Source organism: Diaphorina citri, unplaced genomic scaffold, assembly GCF_000475195.1.
Source record: "Diaphorina citri unplaced genomic scaffold, Diaci psyllid genome assembly version 1.1 scaffold258, whole genome shotgun sequence".
NCBI classification, from domain to species: Eukaryota; Metazoa; Arthropoda; class Insecta; order Hemiptera; family Psyllidae; genus Diaphorina; species Diaphorina citri.
The window spans coordinates 177,217-190,801 of record NW_007377695.1 but is presented as its reverse complement, the minus strand read 5'-3'; the positions used below and the strand labels follow the sequence as shown (position 1 = coordinate 190,801).

The 13,585-nt window shown below is 37.1% G+C and overlaps 1 protein-coding gene across 1 annotated transcript in view; it reads left to right on the top strand.

Moving 5' to 3' along the window:
- Positions 1-2,717: 2,717 nt before the first annotated feature.
- LOC103506736 (E3 ubiquitin-protein ligase TRIM9-like) overlaps positions 2,718-13,585 on the top strand; it is a 165,739-nt gene continuing 154,871 nt past the window's right edge. Inside the window, exon 1 of the mRNA XM_026821718.1 lies at positions 2,718-3,842. Coding sequence (XP_026677519.1) covers positions 3,075-3,842 — 768 coding nt within the window. The 5' untranslated portion in view covers positions 2,718-3,074. The remainder of the gene's footprint in view (positions 3,843-13,585) is intronic.

The following is a 13,585-nucleotide window of genomic DNA, read 5'->3' as shown; positions in this document are numbered from 1 at the left end:
AAGAATTGAACAGATTCCGGTGACGTGTTCATACAGAGTGTTCATGTGAAGAATTGAACAGATTCCGGTGACGTGTTCATACAGAGTGTTCATGTGAAGAATTGAACAGATTCCGGTGACGTGTTCATACAGAGTGTTCATGTGAAGAATTGAACAGATTCCGGTGACGTGTTCATACAGAGTGTTCATGTGAAGAATTGAACAGATTCCGGTGACGTGTTCATACAGAGTGTTCATGTGAAGAATTGAACAGATTCCGGTGACGTGTTCATACAGAGTGTTCATGTGAAGAATTGAACAGATTCCGGTGACGTGTTCATACAGAGTGTTCATGTGAAGAATTGAACAGATTCCGGTGACGTGTTCATACAGAGTGTTCATGTGAAGAATTGAACAGATTCCGGTGACGTGTTCATACAGAGTGTTCATGTGAAGAATTGAACAGATTCCGGTGACGTGTTCATACAGAGTGTTCATGTGAAGAATTGAACAGATTCCGGTGACGTGTTCATACAGAGTGTTCATGTGAAGAATTGAACAGATTCCGGTGACGTGTTCATACAGAGTGTTCATGTGAAGAATTGAACAGATTCCGGTGACGTGTTCATACAGAGTGTTCATGTGAAGAATTGAACAGATTCCGGTGACGTGTTCATACAGAGTGTTCATGTGAAGAATTGAACAGATTCCGGTGACGTGTTCATACAGAGTGTTCATGTGAAGAATTGAACAGATTCCGGTGACGTGTTCATACAGAGTGTTCATGTGAAGAATTGAACAGATTCCGGTGACGTGTTCATACAGAGTGTTCATGTGAAGAATTGAACAGATTCCGGTGACGTGTTCATACAGAGTGTTCATGTGAAGAATTGAACAGATTCCGGTGACGTGTTCATACAGAGTGTTCATGTGAAGAATTGAACAGATTCCGGTGACGTGTTCATACAGAGTGTTCATGTGAAGAATTGAACAGATTCCGGTGACGTGTTCATACAGATGAGTGTTCATGTGAAGAATTGAACTGAGATCGTCCTATTGATCGTCTCCTATCGTTCCGAAATCGAAGAGAGAAGGACGAGATAGGAGAAAGCCAGCCGTTCCGAGAACGGGTCTAATCTGTTTGGTTTGAGAGAAAACTCACCACGAGCGGGGATCCAAGCTAACTACTCGTATCAGATTACTTTCCACGCTAAATATTAAGCCAGCCATTCACGCTCAGAGCTTCTGATATCTCACAGACCTGGGCCAGATAGTTTGAGCGTGAGTTGTGGAAAAATCTAGACACCTAAGGTCTGTCAGACCTTCTGAGAGTCCCTTGTTGTTAAAGATTTGAAGTATCTTCTGAATAAAGATTTGAAGATTTTGAATTTGTTTTTCTCCGAAAAATTTGACAGCTTCCCTCTTGTACATTTTTGTAATCACGAGAATTTTTACTTTCTATTACATTTTTTTTTTTTATATTACAATACTTATCTATTCTCTATTTACCTACATAAATATCTAATTTTTGTTGTTATTATAAGGCCAGCCATACACGATGAGTTTTATCTCATGATCGAGTTGAACTCATGAGTTAAAACTTATCGTGTGTGGGTGTTTTCTATCAGATAAGTTCAACTTATCTGATGAACTCATGGATATTGAAATTTCATAATATTTATCTCATGAGATGAAGTTATCTGATCGTGTGTGGGGGGAGATGAGACATCAGTTAAGTTGTCAGATCAGATAGGGTTTGTCCGATAGGGTTTATCTCTGGAACGGTTTGTCCGATCTCAATACAATTTAATATGAATATGTAAAACAATATTTTATACCTTTCTATAAATTTTCATGAAAATCGATTTATCGGTTTTCCTGATATTCAAGAAAAATCGATTTTTGCAACTAAAAAACCGAAAAAAGTCGTTCTCAGATCGTTCTTATAACGCACGTTAGGAGATGAAAATATCCCAAATATTCTTCCCTAAAACATATCCAAATTTCAAATTAATCGATAAAACGGTTCCCGAAATATAGCGATTTATATGAAAAAAATCGAAATATTAAAGAAATCTCACTGTGTGGATCTTATGAAAACTTACTTGAAAACTCATCGTGTGTGGTATCGCATCAGATGAGATTTATCTCATGAGATATCTCATGAGTTAAATCTCATGAGATAAAACTCATCGTGTATGGCTGGCCTTAGGTTCAATTCATACATATGAGCTTTTCAGACGTTTTAGATAGAGGTGTAAATTTGCATCTTTTGAGTTTTGAGTGCTTGGATTGCTTGGGTTCTAGGAGACTTATAAGTAGAATGTGAACATAGTATAAGAATCGGAGAATTAAACAGGTATTAGGTACCTAACTAGTAACTCTACCCTGTATTCTACTGAACTTTTGCCCACAGTAGGTTTTACCTACCTATGTATTTACGATTTTACACAGACTGGAAAACTGGGAATGGTTTTCTAATTTTGTATGACTACCATAAAAACGCCCGAACAAAACACATTTGACTATGCAACGTGCAATGCATTTGTCATAGAGGACTTCCTAAAATTTTCAAGCAGCGGAACAGCGTCGCTGCGTTTCGGACTTGAGTCAGCTAGTGCTGCTCTCTACAGAGCCTTGTTGCAAACTTTTGAAAATCACACGCCGTTCAAAAATGTAAACAAAATTTTTCAGTTTTTCTTGTGATCTCGTCGTGTAGCCCGTACGGTTTTGCGGAAGAATTTCTACATTTCTAGTGGTGTTTTTTTTCTTTTTTAACAAAAAAAGATAAAATATTTTATTTAGATTAGGTATTTAATTAATTAATTAATTTTAATTTAAATAAAATTATTGTGACATGTGAATTTTTTTGAATTTTATATTTTTTCTATTCTAGTTCTTTTACTTTGTAGTTTCATAAATACCTAACCTAAGTACCTACCTATTAAGGTTATGAATAATTTTCTAGAAATTACGTAGATTAATTAGGTATAATTACCTTCTTTTTATTGTTATAACTACCTAGGATTGTATAGGTAGACAGGAATTTAGTGAATTTTTTGTCCTGTGTATAAGTGTTTCATTATTTCGTCACGATGGAGGACGAACTTCGTTGTCCATCTTGCAAGCAGTTCTTCAACAACCCTGTGCTTTTACCGTGCTATCACTCTTTGTGCTTAAATTGTGCCATCCTCCTCCAGCAGCCTGCTCATCATCACACAGAACCTGTTGAGAACAGTGGCGGTAGTACAAGTACAAGTAGTACTGCTTCTGATCATCAGGATGTCGACAAGTTGTCTATCCTTAGTGAAACTGACAGTGGTGTGGTATGTAGTAGCAGCAGTCGTCCCAACAGCTACGTGGGTACTCCCAATTTCCACTCGTCGCCACTGGCTAACAGTATGTTCTCCCTGTGTTGTACCGCGTGTCGGAAGACGTTCTATTTCGATGAACACGGCGCTAATAACTTGATCAAGTATCGGCTCTTACAGAACATAGTGGATAAGTATGGTGAATCTAAGAACATTGTACTCAAATGTCAACTATGTGAGCAAGTACCAGCAGATGATGCGACAGTGATTTGTGAACAGTGTGAGATTCTATACTGTGAAAAGTGTAGGGAGAACTGCCACCCGGCGCGTGGACCCCTGGCCAAACATAACTTACTCAATGCAACAGCAGGCAAGACTGCTCTGCGGAATAAACACAAGAGTAAGGAAATGTGTTGCGATGAACATCCTAGTGAAACACTGACGTTCTTCTGTCAGGTGTGTCGTCTGCCTGTATGCAACAGATGTATGTTGGAGAATAGACATGTACAACATGATGTACAGCCTATCAGCGCCGTCTGCAAGGCTCAGAAGGTAAGACAAGTCAAGTTTGTCCTTTGGGGAGTTGGTCTCATCCCTAATCAACTCTTTCATTGCTCTGAAACCCAGAATAATCTGAAACGCCCCTCCCCCTGTGCCCTCCAAAAATGAAATTTCATTCTCTCTTCCCTTCTTTCTCTCCTGGCCTCTCTTTTTCGTCATGTCGAGAGTGTAGAGACAGAGAAAGACAAAGATTCTAGAATCTAGATAGAATGAAAAATATTTTCGTTTCAAAATGAAAAGGGAAGCTTTAACGAAGGGTCGCCTGTTATTAAACCCGACATACGTACACCTACCTACCTACGTACGTACTTTTATACCTACTTACCATGGGGTTAAGAGTAAGGGAAAACATCTAGGTAGTTATTTATTGTGGGTGGGGGGTCGGGCATTGTCATTTTTCCTCTGTGAATGACAGAGAGAGGGGGAGGGAGAGGATCAAAAACCTAGAGGTGAATTCAAAATATTTTGATCTCTGGAATATAAAATAAAAGTAGCTATAGGTACCTACCTCTACCTGCCTGATGTATTTCAAAAGCCTCTCTACCTTCTTTCCTGTTGTTTTTGTTTTTTTTTTTTTTTTTTAATAAACGACCTCAGAAAGTAAAACTTTGAATCCCCATCGTCGTTTGTCCTCTTAAATCACCCCCAATCACCTCTCCATCCCTCTTCCTCTTCTTTCACCTACTCTCTTGCCCCTTCCCTTGTGCCTCTTACTCTCCCCACCTTTATCGCGGCGAAAATTCCGAATTTCACCTTTGTTCCTTCCGAGGGATTTTCCTTTGTACCTTTGGTGTTTCCTTCCCAATTTACACCATCCCTCTTAGTCTCCCTTCCCTCCCTCCTCTCCTGTTCCCTCGTTCCCTGATCCCTTTCCCTTGTAAAGTACTTATCTTCTGAGCTCCATTGGTTTTGTGTTTTCTTTTGTTTGTTATTAGAAGAAGATTTAGGAGGGGATCTATATGATTTTCTTGTCCGCTGTGGTTGGGGCAATTCGATTGTTTGATATTATCTGGTAGATTCTGTAGCTAGTAGGTATGTAAGCTAGGTAGTGTGGTTACCTACTCGTACTCGGTTCGAATGTTGTACCAACCAAGGTACGTCCACATTAGTGTCGATCGACAGTGCCTGAATCATGTCCACACGTTGACTTTGTTTTCGCCTACAAAGTTCTTTGATCTTATTACTTAACTATAGCTGAATTCGTCGCTTCGCTCCGCGGAAATCCGGCTAGTTCATCCCGAGGCATGGCCAAACTTGTGGGAAAAGGCATGGCCGAACTTGTGGTTGTCAAACTAAAAACATAAACGAAACTCAAATATTAGGCGAGTGAGGAAAAGTTTTCTCTCCCGCAGTCTCTGCAGCTGCACTCTGTGTATTTATGGTGATTTTAGCGATCAAAAATTGATCATATCTCAGGATCGGTTTAGATTTTCGCAAAATCCTTTCTTATTGCACACCTAGACCATAAAAGGAATATTCCTACCAAATTTCAGCTTTCTAGGTGTTGTGGTTCTAGAGATAGAGCGATCAGTGTGTGAAATGTGAAATGTGAACTGTGAATGAGTGAATGGATCTCGTTTTTATAATATAAGATTAAGTAGTAGTATAATGCAGGTAAGATCGAAGGAAGGAAGGAAGCAAGCAAGCAAGGAAGCATTAGATAGGAAGGTATGGAGGGGAAGGATAAAGGAAGGTAACGCCAACACCCAATAAGATTGGGAAAATTTTCAGTAGGTAAAAGAAGAAGACACTTACTTCATGGGATTCTACTTGAATAGGTCATTGTCGATCCACTCCACTACGGTCAACTGCAATGCCTATAGAGTGTGGACACACCTTGACAGAACGTCGTATGTAGGTACCTCCTACTCATGTAGGTAGGTAGGTGAGTACCTACCTACATTGAGTAGGTAAGTACCTACCTACTTTTCTTGATCGTGAAGTAGGTACTGTTGGCTGTAGGTCTGTAGGTACATGTCTGAATAAAATGAATGGTTGGGTAGGTTGATAGGTCGCATGTTCAAAATTTACCCACTATTCCTTTAAATTGACATGTCATTTGTACTCTTAGCCTCAATACATGACCTTACATGTTGCATGTTCTTGTACATTGTTCTTTTCGCTTGACGTGTCGTTTAATCAATTTCCCAGGTATGCGGGTACCCAGATGTGGTATACATTTGTATAAATTTAGAGCTTTGTACCTTGTACTTAGACCTATCCATTAGGCGAACTGAAATACAGTGTAAGTTATAGATTGAAAGCCTGAATACTTACCTTGTACTTACACTCACTTCAAACCTTACTCAAGGTGCAAACGAAACCATAATAGTTCACTCAGTATTCGTCAGGCTTAAGTCCATTTGATACCTCGGTTAAGTAAACTCTATTCCTATATCTCGTTCCAAGTCTATTCCAGTGATTCCCAAACAGTGCCCTATAACTCTTTGGTTCATGAGACGAGGTTAGGAGGGGACCTCATTATGTATTCTCTTTGAAAATTTGCGACCGGTAATTGGCTTTATTGTATCATAAACCTCCTAAATAAAACACTAGCTTGTTTATACCCATGCGCTATGGAAAGTGGTATTCCTCAATATGCAATCTCACCCAATTACCCTTCCAACATTTTTGATATGGGTGGTAGTAGGGTTTTTAGTTTATTGACACCAAGTAAAGTTCCTTTTTGGGGTATACATATTTTCAAGTACAAACACTTCTTAGCTTCTCGCTGTCAGTTTTGAGCTCATCATATTGTTGATATACATATATTCAGTTTTGGGGTGTATTAAGTACTTCCTCAAGTATTCTTCATGACAAACTTGACATACTTTGCAGCACGAGGTTTTTAAATGCTTTTTATTCATTATTTCTCGTAGGTATGCCACTACTTTTTTTACTTTCTTTTTAAGGATTGTACCTCTCACATGTTTTAATTATTTTGGGAGTTTTTTTTGGGTAAAGATCAATCGATTCTTGGGTAACTATGATTCATCCAGATGAATATGGCAGCAAGGAGTCATCGACCCAAAATGAAAGAACCAATCAGAATGCGAGAACTCCTTGCATTGTTGCAATTAAGGTAAAGGTCTATTTTTATAAACTCTCTCTTTTAAAAAGCAGAGGTAGCTTCGATCTGTAACCTTTTTTTTGAGGGTCAAGTCCAAGAGGTTGAATTCTAGAACAGGTAAAGATGGTATCTATTTTTAATACTCGCATCGGGTACTTATTATGCAATTTGGTATGTTTGTGATCATTCATTATCATTACCTATCTGGATTTAGTAGACATCGTGTTGTTCTAATTTCAGTTTTTTAGTAATTAATTATTTTATTTAGAGCAATGTTATCAATTAATTATTTTATTTAGAGCAATATACTGCCAAAATGAGACTGAAAAGTCCCTTTCCCTTTACTTGAGCAGTCCAAACAAAGTCTTTGTTCAAAAAATGAAATAAAATAATAATAAACAATTTATTATTATTCAATTCTAGTAAGAAATCATCTTTTCGTTACTTTTTATAGGAATACATAAATCATTACGAATACTGAATACCATCGGCATAAAAAAAAAAGTATCATTGTGGGAGGAAGCACTGTGCAATGTACCTTCCTCCTTTAAAGATATTCTACCGTTGAACCTTTGACACGTTTGGCAACGTAGCCTACTTTTTAGATGAATCCTTGCTGCCATATTCAAATGGATGAACCATCATAGGTTACTTACTTAGGTAACCATTTTTTAACGAATGTTAAGTAGACACTTCTAGTTAGGTATGCAGGTATTTCTTTTATTAACGAATCATGTATGTTTATGTTTATTGCCCCTCATATTGTATACCTTTTGGTTTGTGTCAAAATTATTATTTTGAAGTCCTCTTTTTACAGCCCCAAGTATGTTGTGTTTATAAGTTTAATCACCTATGGACTTACCTACCTGTTTTCTTTCCCCATTTTTGTTGTTTGAAGAAGATCTATTGTCCCTCTGGTTTCATTCAATTCCAAGGACTTTACTGTGTGAGCGTTTTATGATTGTCCCTGTGTTACCTGGATCACCGAAAAAGTATTTACAATTCCATATTTCGATCTAATTCGTCCAAATTCAAAATTCTGCTTTTCCATTGGCTATTACACTTGTAAGATACTTCTCCATACTTTGGTGATATGAGGCACAGGGTACTGTGGGACATTGTGGGCTGATCCTAAAGGTACCTCGAGATTTCTAGGAAAACAGAGGCCGCAAATAAATTGGTAGGTACTTACTTATCTACAACAATAAAATCAAAGGGTTAATGTAGGGGACGGGAGATTGAGGCGAAAGCCAGCAGGGGCCCCATTTCAATCGCCCAATAGGGGTGGTCGGAGTTGGAGGGACTTCATAAGGTTTGATTTTTCAATTACGTAAGTACTTACTTACATTTTCTTTATACGTACTTCCTATCTGGCGGGAAGAAGGGGGTAGACTTTAGATTAGTTTGGTCTGTCAGGGCCTGTCAACAAAAAGTTTTTTCTCTTCTTTCAATGGTAGGATTTACACTAAGTGAGCCTAGCCTTAAGTACTTCCTCAAGTATTCTTCATGACAAACTTGACATACTTTGCAGCACGAGGTTTTTAAATGCTTTTTATTCATTATTTCTCGTAGGTATGCCACTACTTTTTTTACTTTCTTTTTAAGGATTGTACCTCTCACATGTTTTAATTATTTTGGGAGTTTTTTTTTGGAGGGCTTTAGTTCAGTCGATTCTTAGGTAACTATTTTCTAACAAATGTTAAGTAGACACTTCTAGTTAGGTATGTAGGTATCTCTTTTATTAACGAATCATGTATGTTTATGTTCATTGGCCCTCATATTGTATATCTTTTGGTTTGTGTCAAAATTATTATTTTGAAGTCCTCTTTTTACAGCCCCAAGTAAGTATGTTGTGTTTATAAGTTTAATCACCTATGGACTTACCTACCTGTTTTCTTTCCCCATTTTTGTTGTTCGAAGAAGATCTATTGTCCCTCTGGTTTCATTCAATTCCAAGGACTTTAGATGTTTTACTGTGTGAGCGTTTTATGATTGTCCCCTGTGTTACCTGGATCACTGAGCTTGTTAGATCTCTAGGGTGAAAACTGGACTCAGGAACAACCTCAAAAATATCCTGTTGTTTTTTTTACTTTCTATTACTACAGTATAGCGAGTTATACTAGTTTTTTTTTTTTGCTGAGTCGTTGGTGGGAATATTATTTTTCCGTTTGTTCATATCTAAAAATCGTGGTTCTGGGCCTCACTGTCTGACTTATTTGCCTGTGTAAACCAAATGGGTGACGTCAAAGAAAACCCTTGAGACTGTGTTAACTCTCAGTGGTAAGATAAGCCATTAATGGGTTAACATTTCATTGATATCAACTTGTTTGACGAAGAATCCTTAGTACGGAAGGAAAAATATTCACATTCCAGCCTTTCCAGTAAGCCCTCATTAAAATCAAGTTATCATTCCCAAACATTCTCTGAATGCTCTCTTGTATGACGAAGTTAGCGAAAAAAAAGCCTTCCCTCCCCCCCTCTATCTCTCGGCAGTAAAAAATAAAAGTCTAAGTAAATAAAATTGAAAGTTTTTTTTTTTAATTGAAAGTTTTTTTTTTATTGAAAGTTTTTTTTTTAGAAGAGAGAATTTGACTTAAGTAAGTTCGTAATGGGTCTGTGAAAAAGGTCTATAATCTACAAGTCAGGGATTTTGTTTTATTATTTTAATTAATTCAATTTCTTGACCTAATCTCATTCCGAAATATGTATTTAAGTACCTACGAACATTGTTACACAGTACCTATACACACAGATTGGTTGAGTTATCAACTTATCACAATGGGTGTCACTTTTATCAACCTATCTTTACGAATTTCGATTCCTCATGGTAAAGTGTCTTCTACTTTCTTCAGAAGACCTTGGTTACCATGCCTGGTATTCCATTATGGTCTGGTTCATCAGTATCATTCTGGCGCCTGGTGGGTGGGAATGCCCTAAACTTCTTGTCTAAATGGTCCTCTCACAGTCTCGCCTCTTGTTCCATAATGAATGTTTCCAATATAATGCTTATAATAGTTATAATCATAATGTTTCTTAGTAAAACTTAAATTTTAATGCTTAATACTTATAATATATACGTAATCATAATGATTCTTAATAAAGCTTCAGGTATAATGCTTATACCTACATATTGGTTACATTGATAACGATCACATTTTAGGATTTTAGTCTTGCTTATGTTAACTATAATGTTGTCAATATGGACTCTTCTATTTCTCTCTTCTCTTCAATGACTCGTTATTGACTCGAATGAACCCGTCTATATTTTTAACCATCTCCGTTAATAACTCAATCAGGTTTTTGGTGTTTTGATCTTTCATTGATCAATCTTCATTGGAGGCGTTTTGGTTGAGTTTTTTGATCGATTGGGTGTTTGTCCTAATAAATTACGCCTGTTGTTACTTCTTGATAAAATATCTATATCTATGAGTAGTTTGGGCGTTTTTATTAAGTGATAATTAATTTGTTTGATTAATGTTTTGGTTTGAGTAGATATTATAACGGGTCTAATTACTCTTTTGATCAGTTTATCAATTAACGGTCAGGAGTGTGGGATGTGGGATCACTATCTGAGAAGCATCCAAGCAAAAGCAAATATATCAATTAAGGGGCTTTTCAGCTCTATGTCGAAAGTATCTGGGAATCTCAAACTTTCAGTACCTACCTACCTACCTATTGAAAAACTGTTTTCGTGAAAAAGACGGGTGATATCTTTTAAAGGAAGGGTCTGGTTGGGTCCGAATATGTTCAGGAGTTGTCAAACATTCACGAGACTAGAAGTGTAGACCCTAGACCCGGCTATTGGAATTTCCATGTTTATAACCTGTTGTTGTTTGTTGAGTGCCTCTCAGCCTACAACAAGTATGAATACATTGTAAAGGGTCTGGAGAGACCACAAAGCTTGGGAACTACTGGTCTATTCCAATAGCCGATGCACCCGCTTAAACCACAACCGAAGCTTGAACACAAAACTTTTAAGCTTCATGGGCGAGAGATAAAATTGATAAGTTGTGCTTGCTGCGGTTACCAAGTACTGGGAGGGTGTCGTGCTATGGCATTCCTGGCTCGAACCGGTTTCTGTGCATTTTATGCCTTTTGTGTTCTCGGTTAATTGAAAGTTTTTTTTTTTTTAATTGAAAGTTTTAATGCACGTTATCAATGCTCGCCTAACTTTCTGACTAACAACGTAAAGCCTTATGTCTACCTACTCTCTACTCTACCTAGGTATCATTTTTACTGGGGTAAAAAAAGTGACATGCTCAGGGAAGATTGAAAAATTTGGGTACGATTCTGGTGATCTTGGTATTGGTATAAGTAGGGCCATCGGCTGTAATAAATGCCCTTGGTCACTGCGACCTGGCTAGATCTTTTGTGACATTTCTGGTGACCTTGGTTGTATTTTTGTTCAAATGCCTTCCAACTTCCAGCATTATGTTTTACCCTTTATTCGTCGATTTTAGTTGGTACCTACGTTCTTCCACTACTACATTATTCTACCACTCAGTCTACTGATTCTACTGACAGTTTTAGCACCCCACCTTTCTTAAACGCTGAAACGTTAGTAAAAAAAAAGAACTTTCAAATAAAACAGGGTAAGGACTTTTCATTTTATTTTTTTAATAAACGAAGAACATTTTAAATTGAATTTTTTTCCCTTCTCACGAGTTTAGTTTGTTTTGTTTTTGTTGTTATCAAGTCCTCTCTTTTCCTCTTTTCTTTCCTTCTTCCCCTGTCCACCATCTTTCTCTCAATTTATCCTGTTTCGTTTTCATTTCTGTGCTTTAAGTCCATGTTGTGTATGTTCCTGAATAAACAGTTTCCATGTAGGATTTTGTGCACGTTGTCCCCTAATGAAATTGGACCAGACGTGGGTACCCCGTTTACAGTATATGTATAAAAATGTACATTATGTATGTTTGTATGTATGTATAATTGTATATTGTACAATGCACATATGTATCTTTAAGGAAAGTATAAATTGCAAAAATTTTGTCCCTTGTAAGTCCGGTATTTTGCGTGCAACAAATTTCATATTGTTACCTTTACCATACACCAAGCATATGAATGAACATGATAGGTACCTAGTTACTTACTTATTTGGATTTTTTTCTCTTCTTTCATGCATTTGACTGTACTGACTGTAAGTTCATTGGTTTCCGTGCAAATTCATTCTATTTTCTTTCATTATCCTGATTTTATTTTCTCCTTCTCTTCCTCTTTCTCCTCCTCCTCCTTTTCCTCCTTCTTCTCCTCATCCTCTTAATTTTTACTTCGAGACAACTTGGCTTCGCTCCCGAATATTATCCAGACTTTTCTTTCCTCTTCCTGTTTCATTTCTGTTCTACAAAAAGGTCTAACAGGCTAGAAAAAGTCATGTTTTATACTCCCTACTACTATCTAGATGCCTCATTATCATAACAATATTGTCGGCAGAGTTAGCAGAGTTTGGTTCGGGGAATACTGTTTGGAAGTTTTTTCTTTCTGAATGGTCTTCCTTTTTTCAACCAAACCAAAATGAATGGAAAAATATCGGGAATAATACTAACGGACACACCTAGGCTCAAATTTCTCTATCTTTTTTTCTATTTCTTCTAGAAATTATACTCACCTCTATTGGTTTTATTAGATTAGTTGTACAAATGTCCACCTCGAAATTGTACCACTAAATTTTTACGTCTTGACTGGACTCGAATTCCAGCCCAACGTTCTAGCTCTGAGCTACTGGGCCCTCAAGATTTCTCTACAATTTTGTATGTAGAAAACATACTCGTACCTTTGTAAAAGAAGTACCTAATATAATTTAGGTTTTATTTAGCAAAGTCAGCTCTGTATATAATTTTGCACCCGATCTACACTTATACATTTTCACAAGGTCTACAGTTCTACAGCAGTTTCTTTCCTCTTCCTGTTTCATTTCTGTTCTACAAAAAGGTCTAACAGGCTAGAAAAAGTCATGTTTTATACTCCCTACTACTATCTTCTAGATGCCTCATTATCATAACAATATTGTCGGCAGAGTTAGCAGAGTTTGGTTCGGGGAATATTGTTTGGAAGTTTTTTCTTTCTGATTGGTCTTCCTTTTTTCAACCAAACCAAAATGAATGGGAAAATATCGGGAATACTACTAACGGACACACCTAGGCTCAAATTTCTCTATTTTTTTCTATTTCTTCTAGAAATTATACTCACCTCTATTAGTTTTATTAGGTTAGTTGTACAAATGTCCACGTCGAAATTGTACTATTAAATTTTTACGTCTTGACTGGACTCGAATTCCAGCCCAACGTTCTCTGAGCTACTGGGCCCTCAAGATTTCTCCACAATTCTGTATGTAGAAAACATACTCGTACCTTTGTAAAAGAAGTACCTACCTAATATAATTTAGGTTTTATTTATCAAAGTCAGCTCTGTATACATTTTCACAAGGTCTACAGTTCTACAGCATTTTTTCGTCCTTTCTAGATGCCACGAACTTCTTAATCTCGAACTGGTTCAATTGCAATCTCAACTGCTCCAATTTATCATTCTGTTCACTTTTTCGTCCTTTCTAGATGCCACGAACTTCTTAATCTCGAACTGGTTCAATTGCAATCTCAACTGCTCCAATTTATCATTCTGTTCATACAGAGTTCGTCTAAGCTCCTTCAATTTATCGTTGAGGGTG